Below are 23,131 nucleotides of genomic sequence, written 5' to 3' on the forward strand. Positions count from 1 at the left end.
CTTAAGGCATTTAGCAAACCCCTCATAGCATTTCAGCCCTATGTGCATCTCTAGAATATCAGAATATTTTCTTTTACAACTTTAATACCTTTATCCCAACCAATGAAAATGATGATTCTTACTGTAATACTGAGGCTATATTCAGGTTTTTCTGATTAACTTAAAAATGTCCTTTTACTCTTGGTTTTTTTGAATCAGGATCCATATATTGTTCTTGTAATGTAATTGGTAATAACATCCTGCTAATCTAGAATGGTCCCCCACCCGCAGGCAATTGACATTTTAAAGAAACCAGGCCGGTTGTACTGTAGAGTGTTCCACATTCTGGATTTTTCTGCTTGCTTTTTCACGGTGTCATTTCCATGAATTGCACTTCTGCTTCCTAAATTTCCCGTGAACTGAGAGCCAGCTCCAACAGCTGCGCGAGCGTGTCAGGTCCGGACTTTGGAGCGGGAGGCACGTGATGCGTAGGTGTCTCTCTGCCGTCACTTCTCCAAAGCGGCTCAGGTGCGGTCAGCTCTCGGGTTCCTCATTCAGCTGTCATCCACCATCCGTTTCATTTTCACTGATGATCTCTGCCTAGATCGGCTACTAATTAGGGCGTAACAAAGCGGTGAAGGAGGGCAGGGCAACCCACTCCAGTATTCTTGCCTGGCGAATCCCATCAACAGAGGAGTCTGGCAGGCTGCAGTCCTTCGGGTCACAATGAGTTGGACAGGACTGAAGTGACTTAGCGCTTACATAAGCAGAGAAGCCAGAGGAGCCAGTCAGGACTTCTCACCTCTAGAACCAGGGGCTATTTGTTAGTGGCATTTTTAAGTCACTGAGTTTGTGAATATTTGTTACACAGCAGTAGAAAATAATAGAGCAGGGGAACTTCTCTGGAGATCCAGCGGTTTAGACTCCATGCTTCCACCTCAGGGGGTGCAGGTTGGATTCCTGGTCAGGGAGGTAAGATCCCACACGCTGCTTGGCCAAAAAAAAAAAAAGCAGTAACCTTAAAAAAAACTGATAGAGCAGGATAAATGCTTAGTTCTGTTTTTAATTGTCAGTTTCCCAAATGAAAAAGGTTAAGTGACAGTTGTCTTTATTTTTCTAATGGTTACATAGCAATCAACCATCTTAATGGACATCAATTGAATTCATTCTTAATTTGCTGTCAGTAAAACTTAGATATTGACAAGTGTCCTTGGTTTGGCTCAACTAAAGAATGATTTTAAAGGGATACTGATTATCCAGTAGATATGGTTAAGATGATTTTGATATCATTTTCTTCTGTGAGCAACTGGAATAATTATTTCATCATATGCAAGTGGGGCACATTCAGTTCAGTTCAGTTCAGTCGCTCAGTCATGTCCTACTCTTTGCGACCCTGTGGACTGTAGCACGCCAGGCCTCCCTGTCCATCACCAACTCCTGGAGTTTATTCAAACTCAAGTCCATTGAGTCGGTGATGCCATCCAACCATCTCATCCTCTGTCTCTCCCTTCTCCTCCTGCCTTAAGTCTTTCCCAGCATCAGGGTCTTTTCAAAAGAGTCAGTTCTTCTCATCAGGTGGCCAAAGTATTGGGGTTTCAGCTTCAACATCAGTCCTTCCAATGAATCTTCAGGACTGATTTCCTTTAGGATGAAGTGGTTGGATCTCCTTGCAGTCCAAGGGACTCTCTAGAGTCTTCTCCAACACCACAGTTCAAAAGCATCAATTCTTTGGCGCTTAGCTTTCTTTATAGTCCAACTCTCACATCCATACATGACTACTGGAAAAACCATGGCTTTGACTAGATGGACATTTGTTGGCAAAGTAATGTCTCTGCTTTTTAATATGCTGTCTAGGTTGGTCATAACTTTCCTTCCAAGGAGTAAGCGTCTTTTAATTTCATGGCTAAAATCACCATCTGCAGCGATTTTGGAGCCCCCCAAAATAAAATCTGCCATTGTTGCCACTGTTTCTCCATCTGTTTGCCATGAAGTGATGGGACCAGATGCCATGATCTTTGTTTTCAAAATGTTGAGTTTAAACCAACTTTTTCGCTATCCTCTTTCACTTCCATCAAGAAGCTCTTTAGTTCTTCTTCACTTTCTGCATAAGGGTGGTGTCATCTGCCTTTCTGAGGTTACTGATATTCTCCCGGCAATTTTGATGGTAGCTTTTGCTTCATTCAGCCCAGCGTTTCTCATTATGTACTCTGCTTATAAATTAAATAAGAAGGGTGACAATATACAGCCTTGACGTACTCCTTTTCCTATTTGGAACCAGTCTGTTGTTCCATGTCCAGTTCTAACTTTTGCTTCCAGACCCGCATACAGATTTCTCAGGAGGCAGGTCAGGTGGTCTGGTATTCCCATCTGTTTAAGAATTTTCCACAGTTTTGATGAATTCCATCTGTCTATCGACAGACTGCTCAGCTCCTCTGACTGCATCCCCTCTCCTGTTAGAGAAAGATGTTTCTCATCATAAGGAGACTCCAGAATAGACAGTTAATTCATAAAGTATGCAAATATTGCTCTCATGTATAAAGAGCATCATGGTTAATGTAATATGACATCATATCATTATTGCCATGGAAGACATTTCCTTTTCTCACACTGACTTGAGAACCTAATCCCAAGTTTGCATATTAATCTTTCAGAGTTTGTGTGAGATAACGTTGGTGTCTGAGGCACGGTTTTGGTCAAGAAAAAAACTTTGCAACTTTTACTCTTTTAAAAACAGCTTTATTGAGGTATGATATTACATGTCATATCATTCACCCATTATGAGTCAGTATAATTTGATGAGTTTTAGTAAACCTCGTCTCAAAGAGACCCCCTGTGCCCACTTGTAGTCACTTCCTGCTCCCAGCCACAGCCCCAGGCAACCACTAATCTCTCTGTCTCAATAGCAATTTGCCTTTTCGAAACATTTCATGTGGGTGGAATCCTGCAGGCTGTAGACTGCTGGTCTCTTGCATCTGGTTTCTTTCATCTCGCACCAGGTTTGGAGGTTCATCCACACTGTGAGCGCCGATCCTTCTTTCCCTTCTGTCGCTGAGTGATGCTCCTCGTATGCATAGACCACAGTATGCTTATCCCCTCGCCAGTCGATAGACATTTGAATTATTCCCACTTTCGGTCTGTTACAAACGATGCTGCTGTGAATATTCACATAAAAGTGTGGATGTATGTTTTCATTTCTCCTGGGCATGTTACTAGGAGTGGAATTGCTGGGCTGTATGGTATATTCAAGTTTAACTTACTACGGTATCACTAGTTGTTTTCTAAATTGTGTCATTTTTACGTTCTCACCATCATTTTATGAGAGTTCCAGTTGCCATAGCTTCATCAACACTTGCTGTGATCTTTTTGATTCTGACCATCCTAGTGGATATGAAGTGGTGCTGCATTGGGGTCTTGATTTGCATTTCCCTAACAGTTAGTGATATTGTACATGTTTGTGGTGATTAGGCATTCTTATAAATCTTCTTGGTGAAATGTCTATTTAAATCTTATGCCCTTAAAAAAAATTATCGTCTTTATTTGTTATTTATAGTATGTCTAATTTACAAATACATCCTGCCCGTCTGTGGCTTCTTTTTCATTTTCTTCATGGTGACTTTTGAAGTACAGGAGGTTTTAATTTAATTTTATTTTATTTTATTTTTAGGAGGTTTTAATTTTAAAGTCCAGTTTACAAATTTTTAAAGAATTTTTGTGTAGTATCTAAGAATTTCTTGCCTAACTGAATTCCACAAATATTTTTTTCTCCTCTAGAAGTTTCATCATTTTAGATCTTAGGTCTTTGGTTGATTTTTGAGTTAATTGTCGTGTATAATATGAGGTAAGGGTCTAAATTCATCTTTTCTTGCCTGTGACTGTCTAGTTATTTGAAAAAAGTTTTCTTCTTTGAAGAAGACAGCTTCCCCCCCTCCTCCATTGGATTGTCTTGGCACCTTTGTTGAAAATTTCAAAGAACATTTGTGTAAAAGAATGCATAAATTATATTTGGCATTTGGGGTTAAGGCATAAGAAATATACTTGCCATGGACTTTGAAAAAATTATGTTTTGTTATAAAAAGAATATTTTAGAAAGACAGAAATTGCTGCCTTACAAAGTTCTTTTTTAAAAGGATTTTCTGAGCGGGGCTATAGAAAGAAAACTGGACACACATGTCATGGAGACCTATGTTTTTAATTTAGTTACTATACAAAACCACAGAAATACTGAAAAAAGAAGATACGAGACAAAAGAAAACATTTTAGGGTTACTGTTTTGTCAATTTCAGAAAACAAAGTTACCAATCTATTTTATAATTATAAAATCATTTCTTGGTGCTTTGTGCTTCAAAACATGTTAGATGGCTAAAATCTGCAAGTACTTAAAAACCTGCGACTTCTGACCAGAGTTAAATGATAGCAGGTTGAGCCCCGTTTGTACGTGTTTGTAGGGTGGGAAGTCTTAACCTGGGAACCTGCTTCAGGCTTTGTTTTCTCTTTTGTTTCCACCCTTCTTTGGAAGGATTTGTTTATGTCCCAGTGCGGGGCCTTCCCCAGACAAATATTTTCCCTGACTGACAGTCACAGAGGGCCACAGTCCCCCCAGCTCATCAGCTTCCTGTGGCTGACAGCCACCTGCCCTGACAGAGAAGAAAAACCTGGGGCCCTGTTCAATTTCGCTTCAATTATCCATGTCTTTGTGGAGACTTTTAGTGAGGGAAAGAGTTAAAGATCTATTTAAACTTTCCAGTAGCAGAGGTAAACACTTGACTAAGCACAGCTAATTGGATTTTCAGTTGAAGAGGCCAGGCAGGCACAGGCCACCGGTGGTGAGGAAACCCACAGAAACGATGGGCAGAGCTTCTGTACCCTTTTCGACCTGCATCTCTTAACAGAAATGCCGCCCAGAGAGGAAAGATGCTGCAGAAGAGGGAAAGGCTGTTACTTAAAACCCCACTGGCAGGCAGTCCTTTAGCTGACTCCTTATCTTTTTTGGCTCCAACAAACCTGGGGATTGGTGTCTCGTGTTGGAGTCAGCCTGAATGGCTCCGAAAATTGGGGACCTGAGAGATTTGCGGCCGCTTTCAAAGAGGGTAAAAAGGCTTAACCCAGTCCTCTGAGAAATTAAGTTGTCTTTTTTCTTCTTGTTCATTTTAAAGTAGTTTACTTGGGCTGGTTTTCCTTTTAAAAGCCATCTTTCAGGTTCTAAGATCAGCCATGATTATCTATTCACAGGAAAACTCAGAAGAGCTACAGTGTTTACTAGAAAGACGCAATCCTTTAACATATCATCACTAAAACTATAGGAACACTGGCACGTGCCCACCAGATTCCTGATCTGCAGGCTGGCAGCTTTGTCTACTTTTTGTGCTGTGTGTGTACTCAGTCACTCAGTTGTGTCCGATTCTTTGGACCCTGTGGCTCCAAAGGCTCCTCTCGAGGCTCCATGGAATTTTCCAGGCAAGAATACTGGAATGGGTTGCCATTTCCTACTCTAGAGGATCTTCCTGACCCAGGGATTGAACTTGTGTCTGTTGAGTCTCCTTCATTGGCAGGCAGGTTCTTTACCACTGTGCCACCTGGGAAACCTATGTACCTTTTAGATGATTGCTGTTTAATTTTTCTTGAGCTCTTCTGAGCCCGTGGTAGATTGGAATGAACTACTGGTTTTAGACAGTAATGGCTACCTGCATACTGTTAATTAACACCACATGAGTGTTCTCTATGCTAGGTAAAATAATGCGACCAAGCTCACCTAACCCCCAGAAAGCAGAGCCTGAATTGAACTTGGGTTCTTCACAGCTGCTATTTTCTACCTGTTACCAGGAAATGTTAGTTTGGAAGTTAGTATGCAAGTGGAGTTTTTTTCTTAATTGAAGTATAGTTGATGTACAATGTTGTGTTAGTTTCAAGTGTATAGCACAGTGATTGTCATATATATATATATGTATATATATATATATATATACTTTTCAGATTCTTTAACATTATAGATTGTTATAAGATATTGCGTATAGTTTCCTGTCCCATACAATAGGCCCTTGTTGTCTGTCTGTTTTACACATAGTAGTGTGTATCTGTCAAGCTCAAACTCCTAATTTATCCCACCTCCTACTTTCCCCATTGGTAGCCATAAATTTGTTTCTGTTTTGGAAGTAAGTTCGTTTGCATCTTTTTTCTTAGATTCCACATATAAGTGATATCCTATGATATTTGTCTTTCTCTAATCTACTTTACTAAGTATAATCATCTCTAGATTCATCCATGTTGCAACAAATGGCATTATTTCATTCTTTTTTATGACTGATATTCTGTTGTATATATGTACCACATCTTCTTTAACCATTCATCTATTGATGGGCATTTAGATTGCTTGGCTTGGCTCTTGGAAATAGTACTGGAGTTTTAAAATATCACCTGTACAGTTCCTATTTAATGTCTCATGATTCTGACATCCAGAATTTGGGAATAATGCACAAAGATCTTTCTGTGGCAGCTCTGCTTTATATGCTTTTGCCAAATGAGACATGGAGAATCAAGTGTGTTTTAAGTGCTTCGTTGGAAACGTCTCATTAAACAAAAAGGCAGATGGGGGAGACTAAGACCACAGGCCCCAGGGGACTTTCCATCTGCCACTAGCTCACCCTACGAAAGGATAGATGTGAAACCCATGGACCTTTAGCATGTCGGTATCAGGCAGCTGTAAGGAGTGCTGATTACTGCCCAGGAGTTCTGAACTTCTTGGAAGGGGCTACTGGTGACATTTCTGAGTCATGAGTTTAGACCCCAAGGCAGGTATGGGAAACCACTCTTAGCCAAAAGGCAAGTCTAGCCAATCAGCCAACATCTGCAGCTGACTCATCTTTGTAGGTCTCTCGCTGCGAGGGTCCATGTAATTCAGGGAAAATACTACGTGCTCTAGCAATGTTAGTGAAGCTGGCCTCTTAGTATATATTCCCAGACGGTTCCAGGGACCTAGGAAACATCACCTCTACTGGAAAAGTTGTTCATTGGCTTTTTGAACTGGCAGTGGGGAGATGGTTGGGCGGTTTTTGGACTTTAGGAGCCCCCACTGCCTGTAGAATTCCAGGTGGCAGTGCACTGTCATAATATCCCCTTGTGTTAGCTCTTTTGGAAATACCTTTTCTGAGGGTTTTATACCTTATCTTTGATCTTTTCTTAGTATCCCTACTTCTAATTCAAGTCAGGACTAGGAAGTGATTGTGCTCATGCATCTTGAAATTAACTTGCTTGCTTCGTGGGCCATCTGCTGAAGAGTATTGTCACACCGTTGTATTCTACCTGATGCTTTTAGGTCAGCCTTAAAGCCCAGAGCCTTTGTCCTGATTCTGCTCACTCTCTGCTAGCAGTGGGCGCTAGACTCTGACTCCTGTGGTAGCCAACAAGCTGGGTGTTTTCATCAGCCCTTTTAATACTCCTTAGTTTCCTAATCAGCCAAACAAAGGGACTGGGATAGATAAAATCTAATGTTTCATTTAAGCCTAACACTTCATGGTTTCACGAATTAAAGTCGAGTTGATTTTCTTTCATTCTTTTTTGCTGTTGCCCTTCCTGCTGTTTTGACAGATGGAGACAGAGGGAAAAGAGATAAAAGAAAAAAAAAGAAAAGTAGAGGAAGAAAGGGCTTTCCCAGATGACTCAGTGATAAAGAATCCACCTGCCAATGCAGGAGACTCGGGTTTGATCCCTAGATCAGGAAGATTCCCTGGAGAGGAAATGGCAACCCACTCCAGTATTCTTGCCTGGAGAATCCCATGGACAGAGGAGCCTGGCAGACCACAGTCCATGGGGTCGCAAAGAGTTGGGCATGACTGAGCACACATGCATAGAGGAAGAAAGGTGGGAGGCAACAAAGGAGGAAGAGACGGTGAAGAGAGAGTGAGGGTTCTTACGGAACCGCTTCTTAAGGGAAATCACTCGTACTGCTTTGTCCCAGCCACAGCTAGCCACGTCCCGCGTGGATGCTCTGGCACTAGTCAGGCCGAATTCTGCTGCCATCTCCTAAGGCGGCCCATGGGCGTCGTCAGCTCAGGACAGTGACAGAGCCTGCGCCCTGGAGCGGCAAACCCCGACTCTGTATGGCCGGTTCCCGCTCAGCCATCGCTGGTTACTAGACGCTGGGCCGGCGGCTTCACCTCTGAGGGCTGGTGCTCTCACCTGGAGAGTGAGACTGGGTCTGTCTCAGCATGGGTTACTCTGAAGACTAAATGAGATCTTTGTATAGAACGCTGAGCACCTAAGGGCTCGATTATGGGCTGCTGTCACTCAGGCACTGTTGATATGGACCTCTTCAAAGCTTCTGCTCCTGAGGTTTACTTGTGCTGCTATGATAAGCTGGAAATTGGTCATCACCATCTTTGTGTCACTGTGTGAAGTTACATGGATGGAGTTATATGTTGAGGGTTTTACAGATAGTCCCAGTTTTGTGCATTTAACCCACTCTTCTGCCAAGAGCCAAATACATTATGTAAAAAATAAAATTGCACTTCAGGACATAATACAGTATCCAGACTTGGCCTCCTACCATAACAACTAGAAAACTGGACAAAATATATGAAGTAACTGTTTTCAGACACAGAAAGGTCTGTGATCTTTGAAAGAAGGGAGATAAACTGGGCTGGGTCCACTCTTGGCCTGGATTTAGTTTGTGAAATGTGCCCCCATGGTGGTCCTGCTGAGGCAAGGGCACCAGGAGCCCAGGGAAGGCAGGAGCCTTGAAACTCCAGGGAGCACATGAAATGAAGAGCTGTGGAGCTACTAAGCCAGTGGTGATGACAGCCCGCTCACTGTGTTTGGAGTGTACCAAATCCAAAAGAAGATGAGAAAAGAAAAAAGTCACAAGGAAACAGATGATAGGATGTGAGATTTATATCCAGCTAGGTCAGTGTAAATGGTCTAGTCTAACCCTAACCCTTCCACGCTGTTTCCCTAACTGGGGTCCAGATTCGAGAACAAAGATAATCTCTGATGCTGTTTCCCCTTGGTGACTCAAAAGCAGCTAGTTCAGTAGCTTATCCATCAGAGGAATCGACCCTTTTTGAGGGAAGGGGATTGTCTTTTTTTTTTTTTTTTTTTAGCATGAAATCCTTTCAGCTGCCATTACTATAAAACTGTCATTGGTAGCATTTTGTGTAAAGAGCTGAATTATGTCTGTACACTGTGATTATTTTCTCAGCATAATGACAGCATTCCAGGGGTGAATGGCCCACCAGTGATACCCCCAGTTTCCTGTCCATCACCTCCATGTGACCCTTGTGGGCGCTTGGGCCCTGCTGGGACCAGCGCTAGGACGAGCGTCCACAGTGGGGCCCCAGTGGGGCCGCTGTGTTGAGTAGATGGCTCCCAGGAAAGCAGCGGGTGGTTGTCCCCACTGTGCAGAGAGGGGAGGGAGCTTCTCACGGCTATATCCCCACTTCCAGGAGAAGGTATAAGGCCCCGAGTGTACAAAAATCACAACAGTTAAAGGTACTGTCTAACTTTTAAAATTAAATACCTCGGTCATTTGATTAAGAAATTACTAGAGTCAGCAAGCTATAAGTTAAAATGAATTTGGATTGAAAATCATAGAAACCGTCTCATTGCCCTAGAAACCGTCTCATTGCCCTATTAAGAGATCATTCCATGTTCGTTGAATTTCAAACCCAGAGCTGAGAAGCAGCTTCAGCCACGCACACACACCTGGAGGGGCTGCAGCAGTGCGCTGTGGGCCTCCATGCCACAGAGGGTTGGCAGTGGCAGCCTCACCACCTGGCGTCTGCTGTCAAGGTTCTGCTTTTTTGAGCCTTGAAGGCTTTTGCTAACATCTTTGAATTCTAGTGAAAATATTCAGGTGAGGTGAGAGGCAGGCACTGTTAGAGTACATAGGGGTCAGCACTTGTTAGTGGTTACAGGTCAGCTTAGGGGATGGGATGTGGATGAAAGGGTCACCTGGGGACAGACATGGTGGTGGATGAGTGTCCTGAGAAAGAGATGGGAAGAAGGATCCAACTTTGCTGTGTTGAGAAAGAGGCCCATCTCTAAAATCCTCAGCTCCCAGTTTGAGAGCCGAGTTTAATTTTTTCTGAAACAGCTGCCCACTTACATTAACTCTTCCACAGCAGGCTCATTGGCATTCAGAGCTCTCAGCACTCATAGAGCATGTGTAAGGGAGAAGTGCCTAGCACTGAAATCCTTCTGGAAGGATCCCCCAGTCTCCCAGCCCTCCCCGTCTGTTCAGATTTCAGCACTAGGGTAGACCATCCCCCCACCTCTTCCCCATGGGAGCATGCTATGTCCAGATGCTAAGTCTCCCTCCTTCATTATCCCATGGAAATTTCCTGCCTCTGACCACTTGTTCTTCCTCTGAACTCCATCACCCATTAATCTCTCCCCGCCCAGCCTGTACTTCACTTCTTCCTGAACCATCTGTTTCTGTAGTGCAAGCCATATTGATCTGCCCTTAGTACTTAACTATCAGATGTTTATTGAGCGGATGAAGTCCTGTCCATTGTGCTGGGGATAAAGAGAAAGCCACACAAGAGTGGGCCACTTCCCTCCCAGAGCCCACGAGCAGACAGCTCCTCAGTGATGTCAAAGAGCACCCTTTCTTAACACGATGATGCTGTCTGTTCCCAAGGCCGGTGTCAGGTCTAAGGAGATGCTGGAAGTGCTGCCATTGAACACCAGCAGCAAACAAGGAACCAGACGGGGCCAGTACCCGAGAGGCGGAGGGCCCAAAGGATTCCTTTTTTGTTGTTGTTACTTCTGTTTTTTGGCTGCACCACACATCATGCAGAATTTTAGTTCCCCAACCAGGGATCGAACCCGCACCCCCTATAGCTGTGGGTTTCAGAACAGAAGTTGATTCATTGTTAGTAGGTGTACAAATAGGTGCTGATCCAATGGGGCTAATCTGGCCAAGTCTATTGTTGATAAAATAACAAAGCATCTATATAATCTTTAGCTTAGGAATTTCACTTTGAGGAATGTAACCTACAGATAGGCTTGAACACATGAGACATGATGTGCGGAGAAGGTCATTTATTTCTGCAGTTTTGTAAAAGCAATCTTTTTGCTGCAGCCCAAATGTTCACCATTAGGAAACAACTTACGTGACTTCTCACATTCCATCTGATGGAATGATGCAGCTGGAAGGAGTGGCCAAGTAGCTCTTCGTGACTTGTCTAGAAAGATCCATAAGGTCTTGGGTTATGGAAACAAAGTCAGATGGAGATAGTATGGAGGGAAGTCAGAGTTCGTCTTTGCACCTGCCTTTGTGGGGTGTTAGCAGGTGACACAGCGTCTGCAACAGAGACCCACCCATGGGTGTTTCTCATCTACAATGGCGCAGGGTGAGCGAGAGGCCACCCTGCCCACCTTCCATGTGCCAAGCTCTTGCCACGTTGTGACACTGGTGTCCCTTAGAACTCGGAGTCCCCTGCATCGAGCTGGGTGAAGCAGCCACGTGGATTTCCTAACACCTGGCCAAGAATTGACGCCCACCCCTTCCCTGAAAAGACATGGAACCAATAATAGAGGTTACATTGAGGTTGATGGTGGTGGGCGTGCTACTGGGAAGATGAGGGACGGGGACCAGAAGGCAGCTTTTCACTTTGTACCTTTTTAATATGGTTTTACAATTTCGTGCCATTTCGTCCATTCCTAAAATAAAAAGAGATAGCTGTAGTTTAGTGGCCTTGGAAGCACTAAGGACCCAGGGCTGTGGGAGCCGAAAAGAGGGACAGCTGCTCGACCTTGCTGAGATGGGGAGGGGGGCTGGTCCTGGGAAGTTTACAGTGTTACGTGATGCTCAGTTGAAGTCCTGAAGGTTAAGTGGTTGTTAACCAGGTCAAGTCTGCGGGGGATGGGTGGTTGTGAGAAAGAGGGCCGGGGAAGCGGGCAGAGGGGTGGGTGGCCAGAAGGGAGCGGGCGCTGAGAAGTCAGCCCTGTGAAGGGACAGAGGGCTCGTGGCAGGCTGAGTGGCCCGTGCTTGTGCCCGGCCTTGCTGGGCAGTGGGTGCCGTGCTGCAGATGATGGAGGCTGGGTCTCATCCGGCATCTGTGCAGTGACGACGAGGGAACAGCATGGTCAGATCTGGGGCAGCAGCTCACAGGGCAGATTAGAAGGGACACTGGACAGATGATGGGAGCTGAGTGGCCGAGCGGTGATCTAGGGAGCAAGTCTCTCTCCTGCAAAGCGAACATGGCTCGTGACTGATGCAGTACAGTTAGGTATTGTCTTTATGTACGTTGGTCAGTTCCTCCAGTCAGATTATAGTTGCTCTGAGAGCCCCTTCATTTTACACTTATGCTTACAGTATCTGGACCTAAAAACTTACTGGTTGATCCTCTTTTGTTTTAAATAAATCTTTATTGGAATATACATATAGGAAAGTGCTCAAGTCCAAGTGCATAGGCTTATGAATTATCACAGAGTGAACACACATGCGTTAATTGGTGGACCCCTATTCTATTTCTTCCTTAATAAAATTATGGTTAGACCCAGCTTGTTCGCCACACCCTCCCCACCTTGTCCCTGTCGTGTTTATCCTGTGATGTACACACATACTCTGATTTCCATACTGCCAGCTTTAATCATTGTTCTTTGAGATGTCTTTGGGAAACAAATCAGGTGGATTGTTGGGATAATTTGTTTTAAGTTGCTTTAAATCTCACTTTATTTTAATTGTCACTTTGCTTGTTTGCTATTAGATGTGCATTAAACTGTGATAGATGAAAAAAAATTGACCCCAGTCTGGAAAGAGTTTTGGCATGGTGTGCATAGCTAGAAATATTTTTTCTGTTCAATCATTTCCCTGTTTGTAAAGACTTAAAGTAGTCCAACTATTGCAAGGATTTAGATATACTTTTCTTGCCTCTGTAATTTCACATTTTCCTCCCAGTCCCAGTTTCCTTTGTTCCCTTTTGAATTGAGAGCCAATTGCTCAGAACCTTCTATGAATTTTTCTTTGGACAGATTCATTACCATTTGTGCTTTTGTCTACTAGACTGTTACTATTCAGGGTCCCAAATCTCTCCATTATCTAAACAAGTGATCCCTTTAATTAATCTAAGAATATTTTATTAAACATGAATGTGCCAAATTTAAATTGGAGGTGGAATGGGTAACTTGGATTTTTAGAAGAGCTAACTATTTATAATATTCCTCAACTACATTTTGTTTCTAATTTTATCCTGTAAGTTTTAAGTCAGGAAGGTGAAAGCTCTAGTTTGACAAGCAGAGTGAAATAAAAAAAAATACAGTTTAAGATTTGCATGAAGTAGATAATATAATTAACTAAATATTTTTTTTTATATTTATTTGTTCCTGTTGGGACTTGGAAGAAATGAAAAGGAGTATTATTTATTGGGAAGTTAGCTTAGTCATATTCGTCTCGAAGGGGCATGATACACTTTGGGAGTTTATTCATGAGTTTTCATTTACAATTTCCATTATTTTCACCTGTAAAAAAATATTGTGTATCCTGAATATGTCAGAGTCATTTTCAACCTCTGTGTTAGTCAGAACCTTTATAATCACTTATTTTAGTCCCATGGCTCTGTGTTTGAATGATTTTTATCTTCCATAGAAACTTGTGCTTTATGAAAAGCATCTTGTAGACATTGACAACCATGTAAGTGATCTGGTATTGACTTCTAGAAATTCTAGATCCCAATTTGTGATCATCTTAAAACCACTATTCAGGAACACCTTTTGAGCCTTGTCCCTGGCTCAGCTATATTCACCCAATCTTATTTTTCTTTCTTTTTTAGCACCAGCTTTTTTTTTTGGAGGGGCAGACAGATTCAGGCATTTGAAGTATAATTTAAGTAAAACTCACCATCTGCAATGGACAGTTCTATCAGTTTTGACAGACGCATAAAGTAGTATCAATGTAACAACTACAAAAGTCAGGGTGTAGAGTAGTTCATTGCCTCCCCAAACTTTTAGGGCCATTTGTGAGTCAACTCCCACTCCAGACCCTAACCCTGACAACCACTGATCTGGTTGTTCCTATGTTTGTTCCCATGTCCTTTACCAGAATGACACAAAAGTGGACTCATTTAGTATGTAGCCTTTGAATCTGGTTTCTTTCACTTAGCACAGTGCATTAGAGATTCATTTATGTTGGGTGTATCAGTAGTTCATTCCTTTGTCTTGTTGAGTAGGGTTCCCTTGTATCAATATATCACACTTTATTCAGTCGTCAGCTGAAGAACATTTGGGTTATACCCAATTTTTTGATATTACATATGCAGCTACTATAAATATCTGTGCTCAGATTTTTGTGTGAACATAAATTTTCATTCCTCTTAGATAAATATCTAGGAGTGGGATTGTTGGGTTGAATGGCAAATGGATCTTTAAAGAAATGTTTCCCAATGGAGAGTCCCAGTTTCTCCACATTCTCTCCTAATCAGCAGTGGTATTGTTTCTCTCTCTCTCTCTTTTTTTTTTTGCTATTCTAAGAAGGATATAGTAATATCTTATTGTGGTGTTAATTTGCATTTTCCTAATGAATACTAGTGTTGGGCATCTTTTCATGCGCTTCTTATTACATTTATATATCATCTTTGGTGCAAGTATTCAAATCTCATTTTTAAAAAATAGTGGATTATAGTGGATTATTTGTTTTCTCATTATTGAATTTGAGACTTCATTGTATGCTTTGAATACAAGTTCTCTGTCAGATACTTAATTTGAAGTTACTTTTCTCAAATGTGTGGTCTATCTTTGCTTTCTCTTTGTAAGTAATAAGTAATGTATGGGAAATTACTTTTGAGACTGTGTGAATATTCTATTCCTTGTTAAACGTATACCCACTGATTTTGGCACCTACTGATTTTCTGACTCCATCAGTCCTTCTATGGTTTTTGTGCTAAGGAAGAGCTTCCCCTTCTTCCCTTCTCCCGCTTCCCTTCATTGTGGAGTCACAGCCCAGTTTCCCCTGGTATCAGGATCAGTGATCCCAGCCAACACGTCATTCCTTCTCTGACTATTGATTCAGTGGCATGAGGAGTCCAAAACATGGTATATTCTTCAAAGCGAATAGGGCTTCTGGTTGCCAAAATTCGATAGTATCAGTCTTCTTAACTCTGCCCTTCTAATAGTTGTGAAGTGGTATCTCAAAGTGATTTAATTTATATTTGCATGGTAAGCAACAGTCATGGGCTTCTCAGGTGGTGCCAGGGGTAAATGGTGCCACATAAATGGTAAATCACGCCTGCCAGTACAGGAGACGTAAGAGGTGCAGGTTTGATTGCTGATTTGGGAAGCTCCGCTGGAGGAGGGCATGGCAGCCTCCTCCAGTGTTCTTTCCTGGAGAGTCCCGTGAGCAGAGGAGCCTGGCGGGCTGCCGTCCCTGGGGCCCCAGAGAGTCAGGCGGGACTGAAGCAGCGGAGCGCACGCCTCGGACCCTTCTCGTGTGCTTTTCGTCTGTTCATTTTTGCCTTTGTGACGTGGTCACATTTTTTTGCCCATTCTTTTATTGGGTTGTTTCCTTTTAAAAATTCATTTGTAAGAGTTTTTTTTTTTTAATGTGTATGTAAACTGAATATAGGCCTTTTTCAGATTTAAGTTTCTTCTCCCATTTTGATAGAAGTTTTAAATTTTTCTCTAGTACCTTTTTTTTGAAAAGACTTCCTTTCTCCCCTGAACTGCTTTGCTGTCTTTGTTGAAAGTGAGTTGACCACGTATGAGTTGAGTGTATTTGTGGACCCTCTGTTGTGTTTCACTGAGTTAATGTTATGCCAGTACCAAACTGTTGATTGCCATGGCTGTATAATGAATGAGTCTTGAAACTAGGCAGTGTATGTCCTTGAACTCTTTTCTTCTTTCTCAAGATGCTTTGAGTATTCTAGGTTTTTTGCATTTCCATATCCATTTTAGAATCAGCTTGTCAGTTTCATTAAAAAGCCTGTGATCGGGAATTATGATTGGGATTACATTGACCCCATAGATCACTTTGGGGAGAATTAATATCTGAGCAATACTGAGTCTTCCAATCCATATATCTTTCTATTTATTTAGATCTTCTTTAATATCTTTCAGTGATATTTTGCAGTTTTCCACATAGTGGCCTTGAATAGCTCTTATTTACTTATCCCTAAATATTATTTTTTGATGTTAGTACAAATGGACTTGTTTCAAAGTTCCACTTTAAAATTGTGTTATGTGAGTATATCTAATGTCATTGATTCTTAGTTAATGACCTTGTATTTTATGATCTTCCTAAATTCACTTATATATTCTAGTAGCTATTTTGTAGCTAGGATTTGTTACATAGTTAACTAGGTTGTCTAGGAATAAAAATAGTTTTAACTTTTCAATTTTTATAACTTTTATTTCATTTTCTTATTGCACTGGCAAGGACCTCTAATACAATATTGAATAGAAGGTGTGAGTTTAGGCATTCTGGCCTTTTGTAATTTGAAATGCTTTGTACTTTATTCATCCTATAACTCAGAGAGGTCTTGTTGACATCCTGTTTTATCTTTGATCTCAGCACTGCATTTAATTCCTTTATATCATTTACTATACATTAAAATTATTTTGTTTGTTTACTACTTTGCTGTCTGCCCCTTCCATCAACCAGTAAGTCTCTTGTGAGAAGAACTCTGCCTTCACCAACATATAGCACAGTGAGCCTTAGTAGGCACAGGAAATGCTTTGTCAAATCAGTGCATTTTGGTGGAAACTTGTAGCAGTTCTACAGTCTGTCCTCCTCCCCAGTGTGTGAACTTCCTTGTAAAACCCCAGGCAGGCACTACTTCTCTGCTGGGGGCGCGCGGGCTTTGTTGCTGCAGGGGCTTTTCTCCACTTGTGGCACGTGGGGTCTCCTCTCTAGCTGTGGAACGCGGTCTTCTCAGTGCGGTGGCTCCTCCTTGTTGTGAAGCGCGGGTCTAGGGCCCACGGGCTTCATGGCTGCAGCCCCCGGGCTCTCGAGCACAGGTGCAGTAGTCGCGGCACATGAGCTTAGTGGCTCCGCGGCATGTGGAGTCTTCCAGAGCGGGGGTGGAGGCCGTGGCTCCTGCATTGGCAGGTGGCTTCCTTACCACTGAGCCTCCAGGGAAGTCCCAAGTATTATTTCTTAGAAAATTTTTTTCTTGTTCTCTTTCCTTTCTTTAAATTTTTTTAGGAGGCTAAATTTTAATTTCTCATAGAAACCACTTATTTTAATATTTCAAGGTTTTAATTGATGTTTTATAAAAGACAATACCATTCTTTCTACTGATTTTTGCAAAATATTATGGGGAGACATTGGGATAGTTTGCCTTTCCTGGATATCATATACACTTGGAAGTTAATCAATATCCAGACAGTTTGCAGTGGTTCAGATATAGAAACAAGGATAAACACATTCCACACAGTTATCTAGTAAGCAGGTGTTGGGTCACAGTTTTTTATTCTTTGAAATCTGGAGAAATCACACTGATGAAGCAAACCAGCTAGGCAAATTATTTCCTTATTTTTGCCTTTTAGCTTTTGTTCTAATCAATAATGTTTCTCTTTTTTAAAAATGTGATTTAAGTCTAATGAAGGTAAATTGCTTTCAGCCTGAAACACAGTGACCTAGGATTTATCCTAAAGGCAAAATATCAAAGTATCTTTCTTCTGGCTGCTCCATTTTAGCAGCTGCTGTGATAGAAAGTAGCACTTGAGTTTATGTACAGACAGGAGGGAAATACTGTCCCCCACATACAATGTTAAAGTAATTCTTCGCAGCTTTCCTGGTGGCTCAGTGGCAAAGAATCTGCCAGCCACTGCAGAGGGCAAAGTTCGATCCCTGGTGCAGGAAGAGGCCACGTTCCAGGAGCAGCGAAGCCCGTGTGCCACAAGTACCGAGCCCTTGCGCCCTAGAGCCTGTGCTCTGCAACAGGAGAAACCACTGCAATGAGAAGCCCCCGCACCACGACTGGAGAGGAGCCCCTGCTCGCCGCAACTGGAGGGACCCCTGTGCGGCCGCAGAGATGCAGTGCAGCCAAAACTAAATGAATAAAAATGCAGAAAAGATTCTTTGGCCTGTCGTACACACTGATGATGGAAGTTGCATTGAAGTAGGTGACAGCATATTAAATTGGTTGTTTATTCTTTCGGCTCCTCTCTCCATCCCCTTCCTCCCTTCTCTCCTCTCCTCTCCAATTTACAAATGGACATTCCAACAGTCCTCCATGGATAATGGAGAGAGTAAGGAGACTGACATTCAGTAAGAGTTTAGAAGACCCGGACAACCCTATCAATCAACTTAATTGCCTTTTTACTCTGTTTAATGAAACACTCCACCCTATATACTGTTTTTTTCCCCAAGTGCCCTTGAAATACTCACCTAGAAGGACCTAATTTGGTCCAATTTTGGTCCAAAACCAAATTTCAATAAATTTTACAGTGTTGAAATCCTACCGAATGTGTTCTCTGATCACAACAGAATTAAACAGAAATCGGTATCCCCCAAAATACCTGAAAAAGTCCAAATATCTGAAAACTGCACAAATGTGCAGTCATACTGAAAATGACTCAGGAGTCGAAGACATGACGAGGGAAATGTAAAATTACCGGGAGGAATGAGAACAAAAATATGACCTTACTCTTATTTTACCTTGCTCCAATATGTTTAGAATAGACATATTAACATGCGAATCAGTAGAGAATTACATCTTCAATCCTTCCTGTTTGGCTGCGTCTTGAACTCGCTGCTCCCTTCATACGTCAGCCCCGTCAGCCCGCTGCAGCTGACAGGATAGCCAAGGAGCATGGCTCTGCCCTGCTGGCGGTCTGCACCAGCCCTCGTTACTCTGGCCTTGCCTGTTTAACCAAGTAGTTCAGATGCTTTTCTTCTAGTTCCAGTGAACAAACGTTTACCATTTTCAGAGGTCGTGTTCCTGGAACCACGAAGGGGAATTTAACGGGGCAGTAACAGACAAGCTCAAGTCATATTACTCTTACGTTACCTTGAATGAAAATCATGTCAAAGCTGCCTCTTTCCAGCTCTCTCCTACCTGGGGAGTTCTGGTCTAACCCTTGTCCAATATTTTAGAATTTTTGTTAGTGTTTGTTCATCTCCCCCCACCCTGTGACTTCTGTTTCTCCTAGCGATCCTTTAATTGTTTGGACCTTCTCATTGTTTTTGACTTTTTGTAACCTTCCTGTATCTCTGCCCTCAGTCAGCCTGTCCCATCCAGCCTCTGTCATTTGCTGCGACTTGGCTAGGTGTGAGGCATTGAGCTGGGTTTGGTACAGGATGGGAGCTTGTAAGTCAGATAATTAACTGGGATGTGCTAAGTGCTTTGACTTGTTGGAAGGGCCATGCAAGCAAACATTCATTCAACAAATATTTATTTGCCTTCCACTGTATAGCGGGCACTGTGCAATGGGAGTGGTACCCTGGGCAGCAGGTCCTGATGGTTTGAAGATGAGGCATGGGGTTGTGAAGGGGAAAAGCATGATCTGGAAATGGATGATCCACTCAGGCTAAAGGTGTTTGGTGGGGACTGGAGGGACTTGAGCTAATATGAGGTAAGAGAAAAGGCTAGGAAGATTAGGGAGGTCCTTTGGTTGTGTTTTCTTTCTGAGGGAGTTTAGTTCTGTTTCAGTGAGCATGTGATTTATTAGATCCATGGTGACTCTCAGCAGCACCTCTGTACTACCCGTATCTCTGATTTCTCTGGTTAATCTTGTGTTCTCTGCAGTGACCAGTGGCTGAGTGGCGGTGACCACGTGCACTGTTAACTGTGCTTTTTTAAAACGTGGGAGGTGGGGTTGCCGAGAGAGTAAACCCCAATGCCAGAGCCAGATGTAGCATACCCTTATTTAACCTGGATTATTTTCTCCTAGGCATTAGGTATTAAGTAGTCTTTTAAAACCTTTTAAAATTTCTTCTTTAACGTAGGAGAGGAAGAGGTTGAAACAAATGAATTTGAAAACACCCTGTGGAATAAAGTTTCCATCCATTGCCCACCCTGAAATTTTTTATTCTCTTTCTTTAGGTTTCTTGCTATTTAAAGATTTTTGTTTGAATGAAATTAATGAAGCTGTACCTCAGGTGAAGTTTTATGAAGAGGTAAGAAGTGACTGTTTTATCAATGCTTTTATTTCAAAAGCATATTTAAACTGTTCTTTGGGAAATGTTAATACTCGTAGATATCTTACAAATATTTAGAAATTCATTGAAAGTAATTAGTAGTACAAGATAGAATATATAGTTTATTAGAGATGCTGGCACCAACTATAAAAAACATATTTTTAAAACTGTATAGTGTTCTGGAGTCAGTGAAGAATAGTTGGACTAAAATTCCAGAGGAAGAAGACAGAGCATTCTCACCCATTTTATTTTCTGCAGAAGCTTGCAGATTCTGGAGACAGAAGCTGAGGTAGAGGGCTGCTATTGGGTAAAAGAATAACTAGCAAAGTTTTATGGTCACACATTACGGGAGTAACTAATTGGAGACTTGGTGGGAGAGGGAGGCCTCAAGCCCACAGCCGGTTTTCCCAGCAAGACATTGGGAGGGGCTGAAGAGCCAGGAGCTTCTGAAAGACACATTGAAACCTCTCACAGCCTTGCAGGATTACATGATATTTAAATATACACCTGCTGTGGCATGAATCTGAAAACAGAACAGGCAGAAGATGAAAACCCTTCTGAAGATCTAGAACCACTTATCACCTGGGGCAGTGGTTGGTTGTGGGTGTGGTGGGCAGATGAGATTCCAGGTTTGGCCTCTGGCAGGAGGCTGTTTTCTCAGGGACAGAAAAACCAGAAGAGGTTTCTGGGTCTGGAGTAAAGAACAGATGAGACTGAAGGGGCCCTCAAAACATGATGAGTCCCTTTCTCAAGACATACGCCAAGTTTGGAAGGTCGGATAGGACAGGGGCCCAAGAGCCATCATGAAGACTTCGTAAGGGCAGAACCGAGTCTAGTGTAGAAGAGACACAGATCTCACTGAACTCCAGGGAGAGCCAGGCCTTAGGAATGGGGGTGAACCAGAGGCAGACTGATAGCTTATGGTAACCAGTGTCAGATTCGTGATCTCTGAAGAAGATTTAGCTTTAGGACTAGGGACCAGGCTTGATCACTCAAGAGCTTTTGTGTAGCAGAGTTTTATTAAAGTGAGAAAAGGAACAGAGCAAGCTTCTGACACGGACATTTGAAGGGGGCGGAGAGTGCCCCCCTCGCTGGTCTAAGCAAGAGAGTTATATACTGTTTAATTGGTTATTCAGTTAGTTCAGTTCAGTCGCCCAGTCGTGTCCGACTCTTTGCAACCCCATGAACTGCAGCACGCCAGGCCTCCCTGTCCATCACCAACCCCTGGAGTTTACCCAAACGCATGTCTGTTGAGTCAGTGATGGCATCCAACCATCTCATCCTCTGTTATTACAATAAATCAAAAGAATGTCTCAAGGTTTTAAAGATCTTACTAGACCTACTCCCACAATATACATTTTTAAAATGACAGGATTAGAACTAACAATAGAAAGATCTTACCAGACCCACTCCCATAATACACATTTTAAGATAACAGGATTTAGTCAAAAGGTTTTCAGGAAGGAGAAACCGTCCTGAAGCAGGATACATGACTGTTATATAACCCTTGGTACAGAGTGTAAACTGAGCTGTTCATTGTGTGATCATCAGCTTACAGCTTAACAGAAAAACATCTTCTGTGACCAAGACTCAGGATGTAGAGAAAAAGAAGAGATGGTTGTCCTTTCCTCCTCCTTGAGAACCCCAGACCCCTTTCTCCTCCTTGGGGACCCCGGACTTCTCATCAACCTGCCTAGGACTTGACTCACAAACGGCAGCCCAGACCAGCTCAGCTCAGCTCCCTGCTGGGCAGTGAGCTCCCTCCCTGTTCAGCTGATAATCCCTCTCTGCCTGTGCAGCAGAGAGCACGCGGAGCCCTCTGTCTCTTTTCTAGGTGGAAAATAACAATACTTAAAGACTCTCCAGCATTCACCATACAGTAAAAAATGATATGATACCTAAGAAGCAAGATCATATGATTTATAAACAAGCCAATAGAAGCAGACCCACAGATGAGTCAGATATTGGAGTTAGCTGGCAAGTACCTAGAAATAACCATAAATAATATGTTTAAGACAATAGAGGAAAAGTTGGACAAAATAATTAGATGGAGGGATAGAGAGTTTTGGCATAATTTGAATTTATTGTGGAAACCCAAGCAGATATTCTAGAAAATAAAGTACAGTATTTAAATTAGAACCCAGTGGCTAGAACCAATAGCAGATTGTCACAGTAAGTGACAGGATTAAAGACAAGTGAGATGTACTTAAAAAGGTCTTTGTAGAGGTGGAGTCCCAGAAAGAGAGGAGCGAGAATGGGGCATAAGCAATATTTGAGGATATAATGCTGTTACAAAATGATGAAAGACAGCAGCTTAAAGATTCAAAACACATAGAAAACCCCAAGCAGGATGATATATCTTTGCTCATCAATATAAGACTCTGAAATCCCATGACAGAAAATTTTAAAAGCAGCCAGAGGTTAGAAAAAGACACCTCGTTTTTAAAGGGGCAGTAATATGACCAACACAACTATGACATCTTAACAAACGATTAAGAAAAAAGAAAGACAATAAGATGGCCATCTTTAAAGTAATGAGAGACAAAAGCTGCCAACCTAGACTATTTTCCCAGCCAAAACTCCCTTAAAAATGGACATGAAAAAAGATGGTTTTGGACAAAAACCAATAGAATTTGTCAGTAGTGGAACTGCATTACCGTCAGTATTAAAGGGAGCTACTTCAAGCAGAAGGGAAATTATCCTAGATGGAAATGCAAGAAGGAATGAAAGACATTATAAAGGGTAAATATGCATGTGAAATATACACATGTTGACCATATAAAACTATTATATGTTCTTAGGGTTTAAAGTGTGTGTAAAACTAAAATGTGTGAGAGTAATCACAAAAGGCAGGAGGAGGGTTAATAAAGTTAAAGCATTTTAAGATTCTGGGATTATTGGGGCTAGTAAAAGTAATAATTTGCATTGATTTGTAAAGAATGCATATTGTAACCTAAGGTAACATTTAAGAGAATAGAATATGTGTATCTAGGAGGTTGAAATAGAGGGGATATGAAATAAAACAACATTGTATTAATCCAAAAAAAGAAAAAGAATAGAAGGTAGACATAAAGTAGGAGG

The 23,131-nt window shown here is 42.1% G+C and overlaps 1 protein-coding gene across 3 annotated transcripts in view; it reads left to right on the plus strand.

The window, feature by feature from the left end:
* GRK3 (G protein-coupled receptor kinase 3) overlaps positions 1–23,131 on the plus strand; it is a 114,416-nt gene that overhangs the window by 29,407 nt on the left and 61,878 nt on the right. For 2 of the 3 annotated variants that reach the window (XM_020894212.2, XM_070475477.1), the window contains exon 3: positions 19,956–20,029. The exons of the other annotated variant lie outside the window; for it this stretch is intronic. In XM_020894212.2, the coding sequence (XP_020749871.1) occupies positions 19,956–20,029 (74 nt within the window). The remainder of the gene's footprint in view (positions 1–19,955; positions 20,030–23,131) is intronic. 3 annotated transcript variants of the gene reach the window in all.

The sequence above is a fragment of the Odocoileus virginianus genome, chromosome 12 (genome assembly GCF_023699985.2).
Source record: "Odocoileus virginianus isolate 20LAN1187 ecotype Illinois chromosome 12, Ovbor_1.2, whole genome shotgun sequence".
In the NCBI taxonomy this organism is placed as follows: domain Eukaryota; kingdom Metazoa; phylum Chordata; class Mammalia; order Artiodactyla; family Cervidae; genus Odocoileus; species Odocoileus virginianus.